Source organism: Cydia strobilella, chromosome 4 (genome assembly GCF_947568885.1).
Source record: "Cydia strobilella chromosome 4, ilCydStro3.1, whole genome shotgun sequence".
NCBI classification, from domain to species: Eukaryota; Metazoa; Arthropoda; class Insecta; order Lepidoptera; family Tortricidae; genus Cydia; species Cydia strobilella.
The window spans coordinates 23,142,229-23,156,818 of record NC_086044.1 but is presented as its reverse complement, the minus strand read 5'-3'; the positions used below and the strand labels follow the sequence as shown (position 1 = coordinate 23,156,818).

Genomic DNA, 14,590 nt, shown 5'->3' with positions numbered 1-14,590 from the left:
CGGACAGACGGACAGCGGAGTCTTAGTAATAGGGTCCCGTTTTTACCCTTTGGGTACGGAACCCTAAAAAGAAAGAGCAGCAAAAAATTAAAAAAAATGAACTTAAATTTCGGTCAAGATTCTTAACATACACAGACGAGAGGTTAATATATTGCTTGCGCGTTACACTGTGTAATGCGCATGAGCATCCTTTATGATGACACCGTGCGTGAGCGAGTGGCTCATTTGATACGGTAGCTTTTGTTTTGCTCGTTACACGTATATGTACCGCATACAGCGTGGGTGGTGCGGTGCCGTTACAATTGTTTGTATAAAGGTAATTTGTAGGTTCCCGCTCGGCATGGAGTATAAGAGTGCAATTTACATAGCAGAGCGATTGAAACTGGATCAAAGCACATGGATAATATGCACCCTGTTTAGGGTTACCAGGTACAAATTTTGAATTTCCTGAAAAAATTCCTAAATTGCGAATATTTTTCCTGACACTCATCGTTGACGACGATGGGAGGGGGGGGTCTAATTAAACAAGATGATTTACCTACATTATTTTTAATTACAGAGGCAGACGATACCTACTTATTATATTGTTATCTCTGCAAATGCGAATATTAAACATGATTTCGATTTTTAAAACATATATAAAAAGTCTATTAATTAAAAAAAATCCTGACATTTTCGTGTTCCTTCCGCATTACCGACAAAAGGCGAAAATTCCTGACATCTGGTAAGCCTAACCCTGTAAGTTGCGTTATAAGTAAGTGTTTTTACGTGTTTTGTGTCCTACTGCTGGGCAAAGGCCTCTCCCCTGGTTTCCCATAACTCGATTTTGTACTTTTTCGAGCCAGTTTTTAAGCAAGTTGTCAAAGTCGTTTCGACATCTCCGCCTGGCCCTACCCCGCCTACGCTTCTCTACCGGCATCCATTGGTGTCCATGTTAGCCCACCTATCTGGATGCATGCGATAGACGTGGCTAGTGAGGGTGGAATGGAGTAAATGGTGATTAGTCCATGTAATAAAGAAGAGAAAAAGTTAACTAACTTAGCGGTTTCACTCGCTTGTTTTTAGTCACTCGCGCGACTTTCCACTTTTAGGCTCTCCGAAACATGTATGTATGTACCCTGTCATATCAGGAACCACAAAAACTTCCTCCATCGCTCTCCATTATCTACATATGCAGATTAACTCCATGTTGACAAGCCAGTGAAAGGTCACTCGACAATGGCCGGCGCTTGTTTACTAACACCGGAAGCGGCAATGGCTTAATTGCGTGATCATTGGACGCAGGAAGGACTGACTTCCGGTCGGCTTTCTATGTGAGATCGGTGAAAAGTTGACAACCTAGGGCATATTCGAATGCCTGAAGTAATTTTAGCTTGTCTACTTGACTACTTGTCAAATAACATTAGACTCATTAGATTCTAATTTATCTTAGCTTTAACGAAAAGCTAAAAACAATAGTGACACTGCGGGGTTGCGAACTGCATCACAGCCATAATTGTGTGGTTTTAGTTATTAGTTTCAAGATATATTTTTATTTATTTTTTTATTTTATTGATAAGAATGTTTACATGACATTACAGTTGAACCAATGCGTCACGAAACTTAAAACTAACAGCAATAATAATACATAAAACAGCAACAATTATAACAACAATAATATCACATAACATTAGTATAGACAGACAGACAAATTATGTTGGAACAGTTGAGCACCTAGCATCCATCGCCTCACAACAACTAGCATAATATAATATAATATGTATGCTAGTTTTAAGGTATTTATCTTTGGGCCAATAGTTGCCTGAAAATAAAGAATTTCATTTCATTAGTGGAATAAAATGAATAAATGTTTATAAAATACGTTGCAACTTTACTGAAAAATCAGACATAATTAAAAAGTAGCGCAGCATACGCAAATATTAGTACGTCATCTTATTAGTCTTTCGGCAATTTCAGAAATAAACTTTTTTCTATCATTTTATTAAAGATTATTAGCGTACCTATTGGTAAAATTTACTAAGATTCAAAAATCGCAATAGGTACCTATTTCATAAAACATTTTGCAAAATTGTCTCAGCACGGCTTTTTTCCGGATTTCCGATGGGACATTCCTAAAAACACACATGCACTTCGACTTATGTACAAAAAAATATACTTACACACAAAAACGCTCTAAAATTGTATATTTCTCTGGCACAGATGCATTTCGCGTCAAACAATGGGCGATGTAGAAAAATAAACCGAACAATGCCGCAGGATGCACATGTTGCCGTGTGAACCGGCGCGCGCGGCGGTCTCATCTCATCACTACGAGTAGTGTTGGGATGCGGAAATATTACCAGGAATATTGGCCATAGATTCATTAACAGAAATTTTAGAACTTACAGAAGAGTTTAGTCGTTTTTCTTGTGCTACAATGTGTTTAGCTATAAATTCAGGCAAATCTAAGTTATTATAGGTTAAGAAAAGAGATTGAATCTATATTTTGTGCATGACAGTTTCATAATAAAGAATTTATTAGGAATTAAAATAATGAATATTCTTTTTTTTTTTTAAAAGGTCTGCCAACAGGGGTTACAATTATACATTGTTAGGTTACGTTGTTACATTCGATTCTTAAACTTATTGCACAGTTAATTGTAGGCCTTGTGTATACTTAAAGTTAAATTAAAACTAAGAAATTAAATAGGGAACTGAACTAAGATGTAATTCTACGGTTTAACCGAGGTGGTGAGAACTTTATACTATCATAATATAGCACTACAAATCATAATATACTGTAGCCTTATACTTTCATAATATACCTAAATATACTGTGCGCATATTACATCGGAAAAACTTTGCAGTGAGACACTTATACCTATTCCAAAATATTCCTTCGAACCAAATACATCACATCACTAGACATTACTACCTCACTCGCGAAACTAAACCTTACCCTACCGACTTAAGTATCATATCGTCACACGCACATCTCCATGTTACTGAAATGGCATTTAGAGCATCGGTTTAAGGATCTCGGAATGGGAGATGTGGGTTTATGTGAAACAAATGAAGCGAACAGTTTTGTGATTTGTAATTTTGGGACAAATGGTAATTTTGGGACGTTTGGGTAACGCAAGTGGTACGGTTAACGCAAGTGGTTATTTAGCTTATTTAAAAATGTTAAAAGCCAATGTAAGTATAACAATGTTATTTTATATATTAAAATGTGTGAGGATACACGCCCACGGTGTCGTATTTTTATTATTGTTTAATATTTTTTGGTGCTTTAACGCTATTTTTAACAGACTTCAATTTTAAAAGGAGGAGGTTCTCAATTCGTATGTTTTATGTTTTGTGCGAAAACCAGGATACTATTAATTCTAAAGATATTGTTTTTTTAAATCCTCAAAATAATGCTTAGGTACTGTAAGAATTAAGCTTAGAATAAATTTAAAAGTGAAAAAATTATTTCCTTGGGTGAGACTTGAACTTGGATCCAGAAGCCGTGAGTTCAAGTCTCACCCAAGGCAGTAATTTTTCCACTTTTAAATTTATTCTAAGCTTAATAGCATCGATCGCAGACATTTCTGCTTGTTAAAAATTACTGTAAGAATTGTTAGAATGATATATGTACTATAAAAAACATGTATATTGAAATATGTTTAAAGGCTTGCTATCAGTAATTAACGGGTATATAGCAAGTATATGTTTAGCTCAATCTCTATAATATTTATAATAATGAGAAAGTTTCGATACAATTATTAAAATTATTATCTCATATTCTTCTCTTTCCCGGAAAACATATCTGGAGCCCACATTACCAAGCAAAAACACAAAAATTAACCTAACACCCCATTCCAATAGCTTGACAACGCAAACCAGTTAACGACTCTAAAAAAACAATGTTAAACAGCTTTCTGATAAGCCAGAGTTACAACCAATCTAAGGCTCAAGATACATTGGTTTTCCGAAGATTTAAATTCACTTGCCCATGCGCAGCTATAATATTCAACGGCCTGATAATTCACATGATTGTCGATACTACGATCGCGTGGTGTGCTAATCATCTAAGAAACCATGGGAAAGGCAAATCGAGGGCGTGGGTGCCATTGTCGGTTGTAAAAAGCGACATCTAGCGGCGGGAAAATGAACTCGCGTGTCATGAAACGAATATTTGATCTGTGGTGATATTTAGTAAAATTATATGCTATGTTTCACGCTTCATTGATAAGGGAAATGAGAATATTTCATTGGTTATTTAATAGAGAGATTGTCGGGATCCGGAAAGAAAAGGCCATAGATAATAACAAAATAGAAATGATTAGTGATTGCAAGCGCTTTCGAAGTTATTGATATGCAATTAAAATTATGTAAAGTATTAATGGAATAATTATACACGTATAGTCTAAAGTATATATAATATCACTCGATAAAACGATTCACTTGTCACAATAACCAGAATCCCTAGTGTAAATTTAATTCGATAGCGTGACGCGCGTTCGCGTTTGCGTTATGTCTATTTTGTATGGGATTTTGAAAAGCGCTCCAAGCGGGACTTTTGGAAACTCAAAATCTCATACAAAATGACACTTAACGCAAACGCATACTGTATGAAAGCCGTCGGTTATCCCATTATCAGTCAGTAGTATATGTGGCTTTCCATCAGGAAAACATAAGGACTCTTCTCTGATCGAAAGTCACTTATTACGGTTTGATAAGAATGATAAGGTACAAAATCGTACAGAAATCAAACCCTTGACCGTACCTACTGATTGAGTAGATACATAGTATGTCATGTATTAAAGGCAGTCACAGATAAGTAATAGTATTATCATACAGAACGGCCACGCACCGCCCCGCCCCGACTCGAATTACCTCGCCCCGCGACAGCAGATTGACGGCCGTTTGCCGGCCGCTCAGTACTGTTTTTAAGCAACTTACTCACACTATGACGCATGACGCGTGCACAGACGTGCCGTTCACACATATAAACGCAAGTGATTATTGATGTATAGCGTGTCCGCCCTGTGAAGCAGTCATGCAATAGTGCATGCGGCACGATGATTCGACGAAAATTTAAGATTAATCATGGTCAGGCGTGGCTCACTCCGCGATTTCGTCGCGTCGCTACAAGTACATGCGGCCCACACCAATTTTGGTGTCTAGCCATAGTAATTGCCGCGCACCGCTACGGAACGGACGCCTGTTCGCGCTTGCGCCACCTAGCGGCCTATTTGTCGTAATAGACGCGTTTTGTTAGAGAGTAAATCTTCTGTACCTATATAGTACTATTATTTATTCTGTGTCATGGTCGCTATTTGTGAGCAATGTGTGGTTTTCCGTGTCATTTTGATAATACTTCTAAGGAAAATTTCGATAATAAGATACAGGTGTAGTAATTGCCTTGCGGAATTTTATTATGCTGCACGTTTTCTTTTACTTCTAAGAGAATGTAAAATATTTATTAAGTATATACAACACCAATTCCAGAAGATGAAACGTTCTGCTTAACGAAACTTCTTATATGAAACATTTTAATGAGGTACCTAAGTACCTTAAGTTTCTCTTTAGTCCGATACCATATTAAATTAGTGTGTACTTGTATTACAAGCTTTTAGAATTACACATACCTACATAACAATTTTGATGGCAATAGATTACTTGCTTGCAAATATGATACCCGCGCGTCATCTCATGCATAATATCGCCAGCGCCGCGTGCAACGTGCAACTTACCATAAACCTAAACAATTGGCAAAATATTAGCTATATCCTGTACTAAAAAATAGCTTGTGAGTAACAAAACACTAAATTAGTAAATTGGGCAATAGTGATGACAGTGGTTAGCACAGATTGCACATGTGTAAGTTATATATTGCTGTAAGATGTGTACAAAAAGGTCAGATGCCTGAGGCGACGCCATGTGCGCTTACTACGACTAAACTTCAAAAATAAAACATAATACAAAATAAATATAAATCATTTAAGTATGTACAAGCAAATTTCAACCTTACGTCAATTCAGTCTCATCACATTAGTTTCATGGACTTTAGGTATGATAAAAATGCTTGTTATGTGACTAACAAGAAAGAGAACGATAACTTTTGACGTGATAACGTCTTATAAATCGATGAACACCGGTGGCATGCACGAAAAAGTGTCACGTTATGTACAGATCTCCATGGAAACGTTGTGGACAGATCTCCATGGAAACGTTGTGGACAGATCTCCATGGAAACGTTGTGGACAGATCTTCATGGAAACGTTGTGGACAGATCTCCATGGAAACGTTGTGGACAGATCTCCATGGAAACGTTGTGGACAGATCTCCATGGAAACTGAAAGTATAGAATTTTTCATCAATGTTTTCTTATGACGTTATCACGCAAAATTATCGTCCGTAAACCGACTTTACAGACAACCACATTTTTTTTATTGTCATATTTTAGTTACTTAAGTTTTTATTATTTGTTTTAATCATAATGTTATTTAATAGTGTTCGGAAAGAGAACAGTGGTGAAATGTAGTACATACATTCCACGACTTCTCTCTTTCCGCACAGACTCTATATTTATTTACATTTTGGGAAATAATACTTTTTTAATGAAACAATTTTTTAATATTAAACATTGACTAATCACAATGTTAAAAAAATATACAACTCCTTTGACTGAATTTGTATTGGTTGCACTATTACAAAATAGGTCGAGTAAATATTTCTATAAAAAAAATGTATTTTATTTCCAAATTTAGCTTCTATCTTATAATAAAAGGGAAATTAATGTTTATATGAGATAGTCAATACCGTCAGTACGTGATCAGCCGATGACTCTAAACAGAGCCAAACTTAAACCAACAGGGAAAGTAAACTAGCACACAGCACCTATTGTGGTTATATTTGAAAAACAAATGCCCTGAGTACACTTGCTCGGACCATCTGTCCAAATCCCATCGTTTTATAATGCTCCCACGCTCGCCCATGTGCTTAAAAAGGCACTTTTTCATACAACGTGCTTTGTGACTTACGACGGTATGGAGATACTTTTAGGGTTCCGTACCTCAAAAGGAAAAACGGAACCCTTATAGGATCACTCGTGCGTCTGTCTGTCTGTCTGAGTGTCTGTCTGTCTGTCTGTCTGTCCGTCTGTCACAGCCTATTTTCTCCGAAATTACTGGACCAATTAAGTTGAAATTTGGTATACATATGTAAGTTTGTAACCCAAAGACGAACATGTAACGTAAACAAATAAATTTTAAACACGGGGGCCACTTTTGGGGGGTAAATGTGAAAATTAAAAAATAAAGTTTTTCAAACTATATATTACATATCAAATGAAAGAGCTCATTGTGAGAATCTCAAAAAAATTTTTTTTATAATTTTAGGAGAAACAGTTTAGAAGTTATTCAAGAAAATAGGCAAAAAATGACCATCCCCCCCCCCCTTTATCTCTGAAACTACTGGGTCTAAAATTTTGAAAAAAATACACAAAATAGATCTTTACCTATAGATCACAGGAAAACCTATTAGAAATGTGCAGTCAAGCGTGAGTCGGACTTAATTACTTAGTTTTTGATCCGACCCCTACGGGTTTTTTAAAGACATTTCACTCACGTTTCACATAAAAAATACATTTGTTTAAATTGTGTAATGTACGGAACCCTTGGAACGCGAGTCCGACTCGCACTTGGCCGGGTTTTTTTTAAAGAGAATGATAGCAACACTAGCTATACGAGTTTCATAGGTAGTTTAAGACGTTGTTCATCTAAACAGAGCGTTCAAAACCATACCGAGCTGAACAATCGAGAAATCTTCCCTATCTCACTTGGTCATCACTCATTCGAAACAATAAAGCATCTAATGAACAAACATTTAATTATGGATGAAATAAAACTATGAAAACGGATTATATCGCGTATATTGAATTTATAATACATCCCGACGTTTCGAACTCTTTACAGCGTTCGTGGTCAACGGGTGACCACGAACGCTGTAAAGAGTTCGAAACGTCGGGATGTATTATAAATTCAATATACGCGATATAATCCGTTTTCATAGTTTTATTTCATGAGTAACTATCGCGGTAACCGAAGACAATATTATTTAATTATGGACTTAATACACACTGTATTTTGGTTGAAATTGCAATTTAATTGTTTATACGCTTTAAATTGAAGTTAAGATAAATGCAGAATGTCAGTGTCGCTTAATTAGTGAGCTTTAATTTCGTGGTGTTATGTTAAAACTTGTTCATTGTGAAAGACAAATTTCGATCAGTACCTAGCCATAAAATAATAGTTACCTAGTCAGGTAATCGAGGCCGGGGACGGTCGCCAACTAGATGGAGCGATCAAGTAAAAGGGGCCCCATCCTCAACCAGCTTTTGCTCGGTCGTCAGAGACGCGATGGACAGGCACCGATGGAGGCAGATTAAAAGAACCAGGTGTGGAGCATCCACATCCACTGATGACCACGATCCTCAGTCATGAGGGAGCGACCACAGAGAGAGAGTCAGGTAATAGTTTTACATGTATTTTATTAAAAATAATGGCTGATCGTCTGGACGAGATAAATATTATTGCTAGTAGGCAGTCAAGATGACGGATAAACTCGACGGAAGTTTCTATGAAGACAAAAGACAGTCGCAGATGCCTAAACGAATGACTACTCTATTAGCAAAATTAAATAAGTGGCCACAAAACTGGTGATGGCATTCATCAAGATGTCTACATATAGGAGTTTTAACTGCTGCTTGCCGTATTTAAAAGGATTTTAATAAGTGGATCGTTTTGATATAAAGGCTGAAATAAATTTATAGCTAATATTAACTTGAATAAAGTACCTACTTAATCATCAGACGAATCATAATTAGAATAATCATATCCTTCAAGATTCGTTTAGACTGCGCAATAGCGCAACCATAGGGAACCTCGTAACTTACTTACCCGTGAATATTTATCCTTTCTGTATTGTTATAGAACTCTTTAATAACTCCAAATATTTCGAACACAATAGTAAATTGTCAGTTGAAATTTGAAGATATACCCAGATATTAAATTGGAGGGCGGGCGATGACGGACCAAGCCAATAATAATTTCAACACAAACCACGGCTCAAACCGAGGTATTTCTCCATAACTCCCAGATTGTTCTCATTCTTTGTGAATTATTGCTCACACAATAGAATATAACTAACTATTGTGGACTTTAATGCAAATTCGCACAATGCAGTCTTCCCAGGATTTCTTAATATGTGTTTATATTAATTTAGAAAACTAATTAGTGATTAACCGCACGCAAGGCACTGAGATAATGTTTGTGCTACATTGCCTGGATTGAAAAACATAATTTTAAAGTAAAGAATACTGCTATAAGTAAATCAGAAATAAATACAAATAAATGTTATTCTTATTCTTATTTAGGTAATATGAAAACTAAGCAACATAGATTTTTTTTTCAAAAATATACCAATAAGTATTTTTTTCTTAACATCAATGGCATCAGGAAGATGTCATATCAAGTGGAAAGAATCTACATGAATAAATTCATTGCTATTAATAATAAAAATTATGAAAATTTGTGAGCTGATATCACAACTCGAGGCCATAAAGGGAGGAAACTAATATTTACTCAAAACATGTTCAATTTAAATAAACACCGATAACGCACTATCAAAAACATTTATTGGCTTTAAAAGTCCATAATGCTTCCTGCATCAAAGTTTACTCGCGGTCAAGGCCTTGTGGGGTAACTCATTGCTTCTTACATGAAAAGAAAATAGGGACGACATTTCCTTATACGTACAAAAAGAATTACAGAATCATTTGAGAAAACGTAATGCTAACTGGTACCTAAATATAGGAAATGAGGGATTTTTTATACTACATAATAATATGCTGGAGTCAGAGGTCTTGCATTATTTCCAAGTAATGTCTAGCTTTCTAATGATGGAAGATAGGAACATAATATTGTCGTTGTAGTCAATTACTTGACAATTCTTTAATATTTCAATTGCGTCATGATTCGTGATATAATAGGTACTGATAGAGCTGAGCAAGTAATGAAAGTATTACGCAAAAGTACCTTTTCGAAAACTGATGCCAAAGAGGGCTTAAGCACATTGCACATTTTTCCCCATTCCCGGGTTTATTGTAGCGAACATATTCGTCGTAGTAATCTAGTTAATGTATTAAAACTGGACGGACTGGACCACGGAAATTGTAGTACCTAACAGTATATTAAGAAACCTAAATTTGGCTACAAGTGTTCTAATTCTTTAACCTTTAAAGGATTGGAAAGAAGTCATCATTTTCTCATTGTTTGGTGTCATTATTATTTTGGATCACATTGATTTTTGTAACAGTCCATCACGAGCTTCACAAATTTAACAACAGATTGAAATTCTCTGATGATTTGGTCTGTCCTGAGCTGACGTATGCTTCCCACTGCTGGTTTCCTTTCACAAATGGAAGGGATAAAGACAATAGCATAGCTTTTTTTGGCCCAAAGCGGGTTAAAGACCTCATAAATGCTGAGCACTAAGGGAAGAAATTGTAACTTACCGTCCTCTGCGAGAGGTCGCCGACGGAGTCGTGCCTGTGGTCCAGCGAGCCGAGACTGCAGCAAGAGGCCGATGAGGCCAGGCTGACGGAGTCCGCGCGTGCGCGGTGCGGAGACACCGCCACGTGCTTCAGCATGTCTGTAAAGAAAGATGCGCGTTTAAGCGATAAGAGAAAAACGGCATATATTGATGAACTAGGCTTGTGATTGCTAATGGCGGATAGACGGTGTGTTCGATTTAATTTTACAAACAGTTGATGATAGTTTGCCCCGCAAAATTAACAGAGACTTGTGAGAGGTTGCCAAGTTTTATGAATAAAGGGATAAGTGATTAAATGCCATGAAATTATATTTTTCGAGGTTCTATAACAAACGAGCGTCAACGCGATATGATTGATTCATAAAAATCTTCGCGATCTAACCCCAGAATTAATCTACGGATTGTAATGTGATCCACCTTCGTGGATCCACCTATTCTACTAGATCGAGTACTCTATATAATCAAGTTTGATTCGTAAAGAATGCGCTTTTCCAGAAACTAGCAGACCATGAGGAAAGCGTGCCAGAATTAAAGCACTTAATAACAACTAAACAGGATATAGAAACGCTGCCGAAGGCACCAAACATATCGCATCAAATCTACAGCCATTTCACTGGTATAAATGGCTGATATTTCTATCCCCAGTTTATCACATTATTACTTTTCTCTTTGCAACTTTGGTAGGCACTTAACTGTTAGAGAATGCTAAAACGCATTAAGTTGGCCATTAAGACATTTTCGTAACATTGTGCAATAAAGTCCTTACTTATAAATATATAACTGTGTCGTTTTTAATCAAAACCATATTGTCACTTACCAAAAGGACGAAAATTGCTTTGTATCTTTATACGAAAAACCTGTCAGAGCGTTCTTATGGCAAGAGATGATGTGGTACCTTTTGCTTGAAAACGACTTATTATTATCGATCGGTCATCTTTTACAGCAACAGTCTTCTCAGGGTGTTGGCCGAGCGCCTCGACTGCCCTGTTACGAAGTTTTGGGTGGAGGTGGCCATTGGGAGAGCGAAATAAAGCATGGCAACCTGCGCTCCTGGTCTCCGAGTGGCCACGTCTAACCAAATACCTAGCTTTTAGTTTTTACTTAGAGATAAATATTTTTTAGTTGTACTATTATTAATTAATTTAGTACTTAGCATAGTTTTTAGGTTTTTTTTTATACTAACACCGTTATGGATCAATGCAGATCTGAAATAAACGATTTTTTTTTTATTTGTCTTTATTGAAGCTCAAAAATGCCTACAAAGCATAGCTTAAACAAGAGCTCACCATTTTAGGGACGCTTCAAATACTTTAATAAGATGGTCCTTAACTTTAGAAAACTGTTGAGACATTTTGTTTTCAACTGAGATAGAATAACTACAAAATACTATTCGATAAAGTGAACTATCTTACAGCTACCGTGTTTGCGGTGGTGACTACCTTGAACTACTCTCACCGGTCACCCACATCATTTACATTACGCGATCGAAAGCGATTGCAATCTAGAACCAAAATGACATAAGAGCTTTAATTTATATGCGGACTCCTTTTTTTGTTTAAACGGGTTGTTGCTGTTGCGATAATCGACCTGTAACTGCACTTATTTGGCAAAGATTAGCGAATTTGTGGTTTTACGTTCGTTTCAAAATTGTAACTAATTTGAAGGTAGAAGTATTTGCTCCGGTAAGGTCGATGCAGGATTCTAGTCCGTGTTTGATTATTTTCTCAATGTTTCTTTGATTAATCTTCATCTTTCGTTATTCTGAATTGTGTCCGCCAAACGCGTGGTCATGCGTCCGTCCCTAAAATGTGTAGCGGTTTGAAGTACTTAGTAGGCAATAAGCCATCTACGCAGGTGTCGCCTTGTTTCTACAATCGCGGTAAATTACTAGATCTAACGACTGTTTGTTACTGGTCGACCCAGAAATGTACAGCAAATTGGCTGTTTGTCTGCGCTGTAGTGACAATTGCCAGATTGGTGTAGAATGAGGACACAAAAGTAATCTCAAGATCCAACAATCTGCAGTATTCTTTTAAAAAAAGTAGGCAACATGATCACTGTTTAAATGAATGTCATGAATTTTCCAGACTCAAATTTATTTCAATTTACTCTACGACTAAAACGTAGGCGTGCCGTGTTTTTCTGTAAAATGTTTAAATTCTCAGAACTTCACCTTGGCACTATTTTAATTGTCATAAAAATGACGATGGCTATAATAAAGCATTTTACTACCCTGCCTCGGATTTTGATGAAATGATCTGTTCTGGTGTAAATTCGCACATGTTAGCGATCAAATGACCTTGCATCCGGCGCCGGCGCAGGCACGGTCTAAATATGGTCGGCAGTATCTTAACTTTACAATTAGGAATCTAGTAGTTATTGTAGGTTTTATTTGGTTATAACAGTCAATCTTTCATACTCTAAAAATTATACTAAATTACATTACATTAAACCAAATATACAATTATACATCACAATAACAAATTACTCTTACTCTAAACTATACTATCCTAGAACCTAACACTAATGAAAAAAAACCACTTCAGCCGTCCCGAAAATCGTCCCGCGAGGAACCGCGGGGAATCTAGTTAAATAAAAAAAAATATGTCCGGCGAGGATTTTTTTTTTGGGTCAGCCATTCGAGGGAAGCCAGTACTGTCAAACTGGTTTAATTTGGCAGACATTCAGACATACTCTATGAGTAACCACACTTGAAATGAATGAAAAACAGTTTAAAAAAGGAGGAGCCGCTTGCAATGCGGTAATATCCGATGAAATTTTTTATCGCTAGATAGAACAAAATATGCGCGCCAAAAATCATACCTACTTTTTATAAGAAATGCAATCACAGTACGACTGCAGTACCTAAACTTGCCACACAAGATACATTTTAGCAGCATTCATTTACATACCTGTCAAAAAAGTCAGTTTATAGTTTCTGCAGGATGCAATAACATTTTTACGATAATAATATTCGACATTCTGTTCTGATTTTACACTGACTGATTTATGAAATGGCCGGGTCGAAATAAAGTCTAAATAAATAAGTGGTTTTGACTTATTTACAATATTAGTGGTGGTAATTGCTATAACTGTTTCAAATTTTAGGTATCTATGTCAAACGGTCTCTGAGAAAAACGCATTTAACTGATGCAAGACCGAAGTGATCCCATAAGTGTTCCGTTTGTCAAAACAAAGTTTTGCACGGAACACTAAAAACTGACACAGTTTTTGACCGTGATTCCGATTCTGGTCTAAACGAAAGGAAATAGGTTATTGCTTGTGACAATAGTACAGTCATTACTTCTTAGTTCCATTATTTTGCAAAGTATTTGGAATATGGATGTAGTTCAACGTATGTCTATGTTTGTCCGAGTTTATATCGGGACAATAGAAGTATGCCAGTTGTTACAAGGTAAATAGTGATAAACGATAATTTTACGTAATACTAACCTAGCCTAGAATTGTAGAAATACATGTAATATGTGTCACATACCTATTGCATTTATAGTTAAATATATGAGTAATTCAATCATACAAAGAGTTAATTATTTACTTATAGATAAGGTACGTATTATTTCTGTAAAAGGAAATCGTGTGAGCAGAACCGAGACATTTAAAGAAAACATTGGCACGCCAAGGTATTAAGAAAAAAGGGGGTAAATTGTAATCATAAAAGAAAATATTGTTGCCTCTATTATCACTGGCACGAATATTAATTTGCCATAAGCTCTTATAAAAGGATGGGACAACAACCCAATAATAACCCTATACCTATATCTTCATTGGTCGCTGACAAGACTAGAGTTAATAAAGCTAATGTTAATGTTATATATATTATTAGTTATTAGTGTTATGAAAATTGCAATTTCACTATAGATCTTTTTCTTTTCTTTATAAATGATACCTAATTATAGCTCCACTAGTTACCCTTAAAACGAATATTCAAAGACGTAGACCCTTTGCAAAAAACTTAGATCGACATTTCTTCGTCTGCCACTGTCGCACT

General features: G+C 36.2%; 1 protein-coding gene across 1 annotated transcript in view; it reads right to left on the bottom strand.

Moving 5' to 3' along the window:
• The window catches only part of LOC134740833 (uncharacterized), a 93,215-nt gene that overhangs the window by 52,726 nt on the left and 25,899 nt on the right, over positions 1-14,590 (bottom strand). Inside the window, exon 2 of the mRNA XM_063673479.1 lies at positions 10,544-10,680. Coding sequence (XP_063529549.1) covers positions 10,544-10,678 — 135 coding nt within the window. The 5' untranslated portion in view covers positions 10,679-10,680. The remainder of the gene's footprint in view (positions 1-10,543; positions 10,681-14,590) is intronic.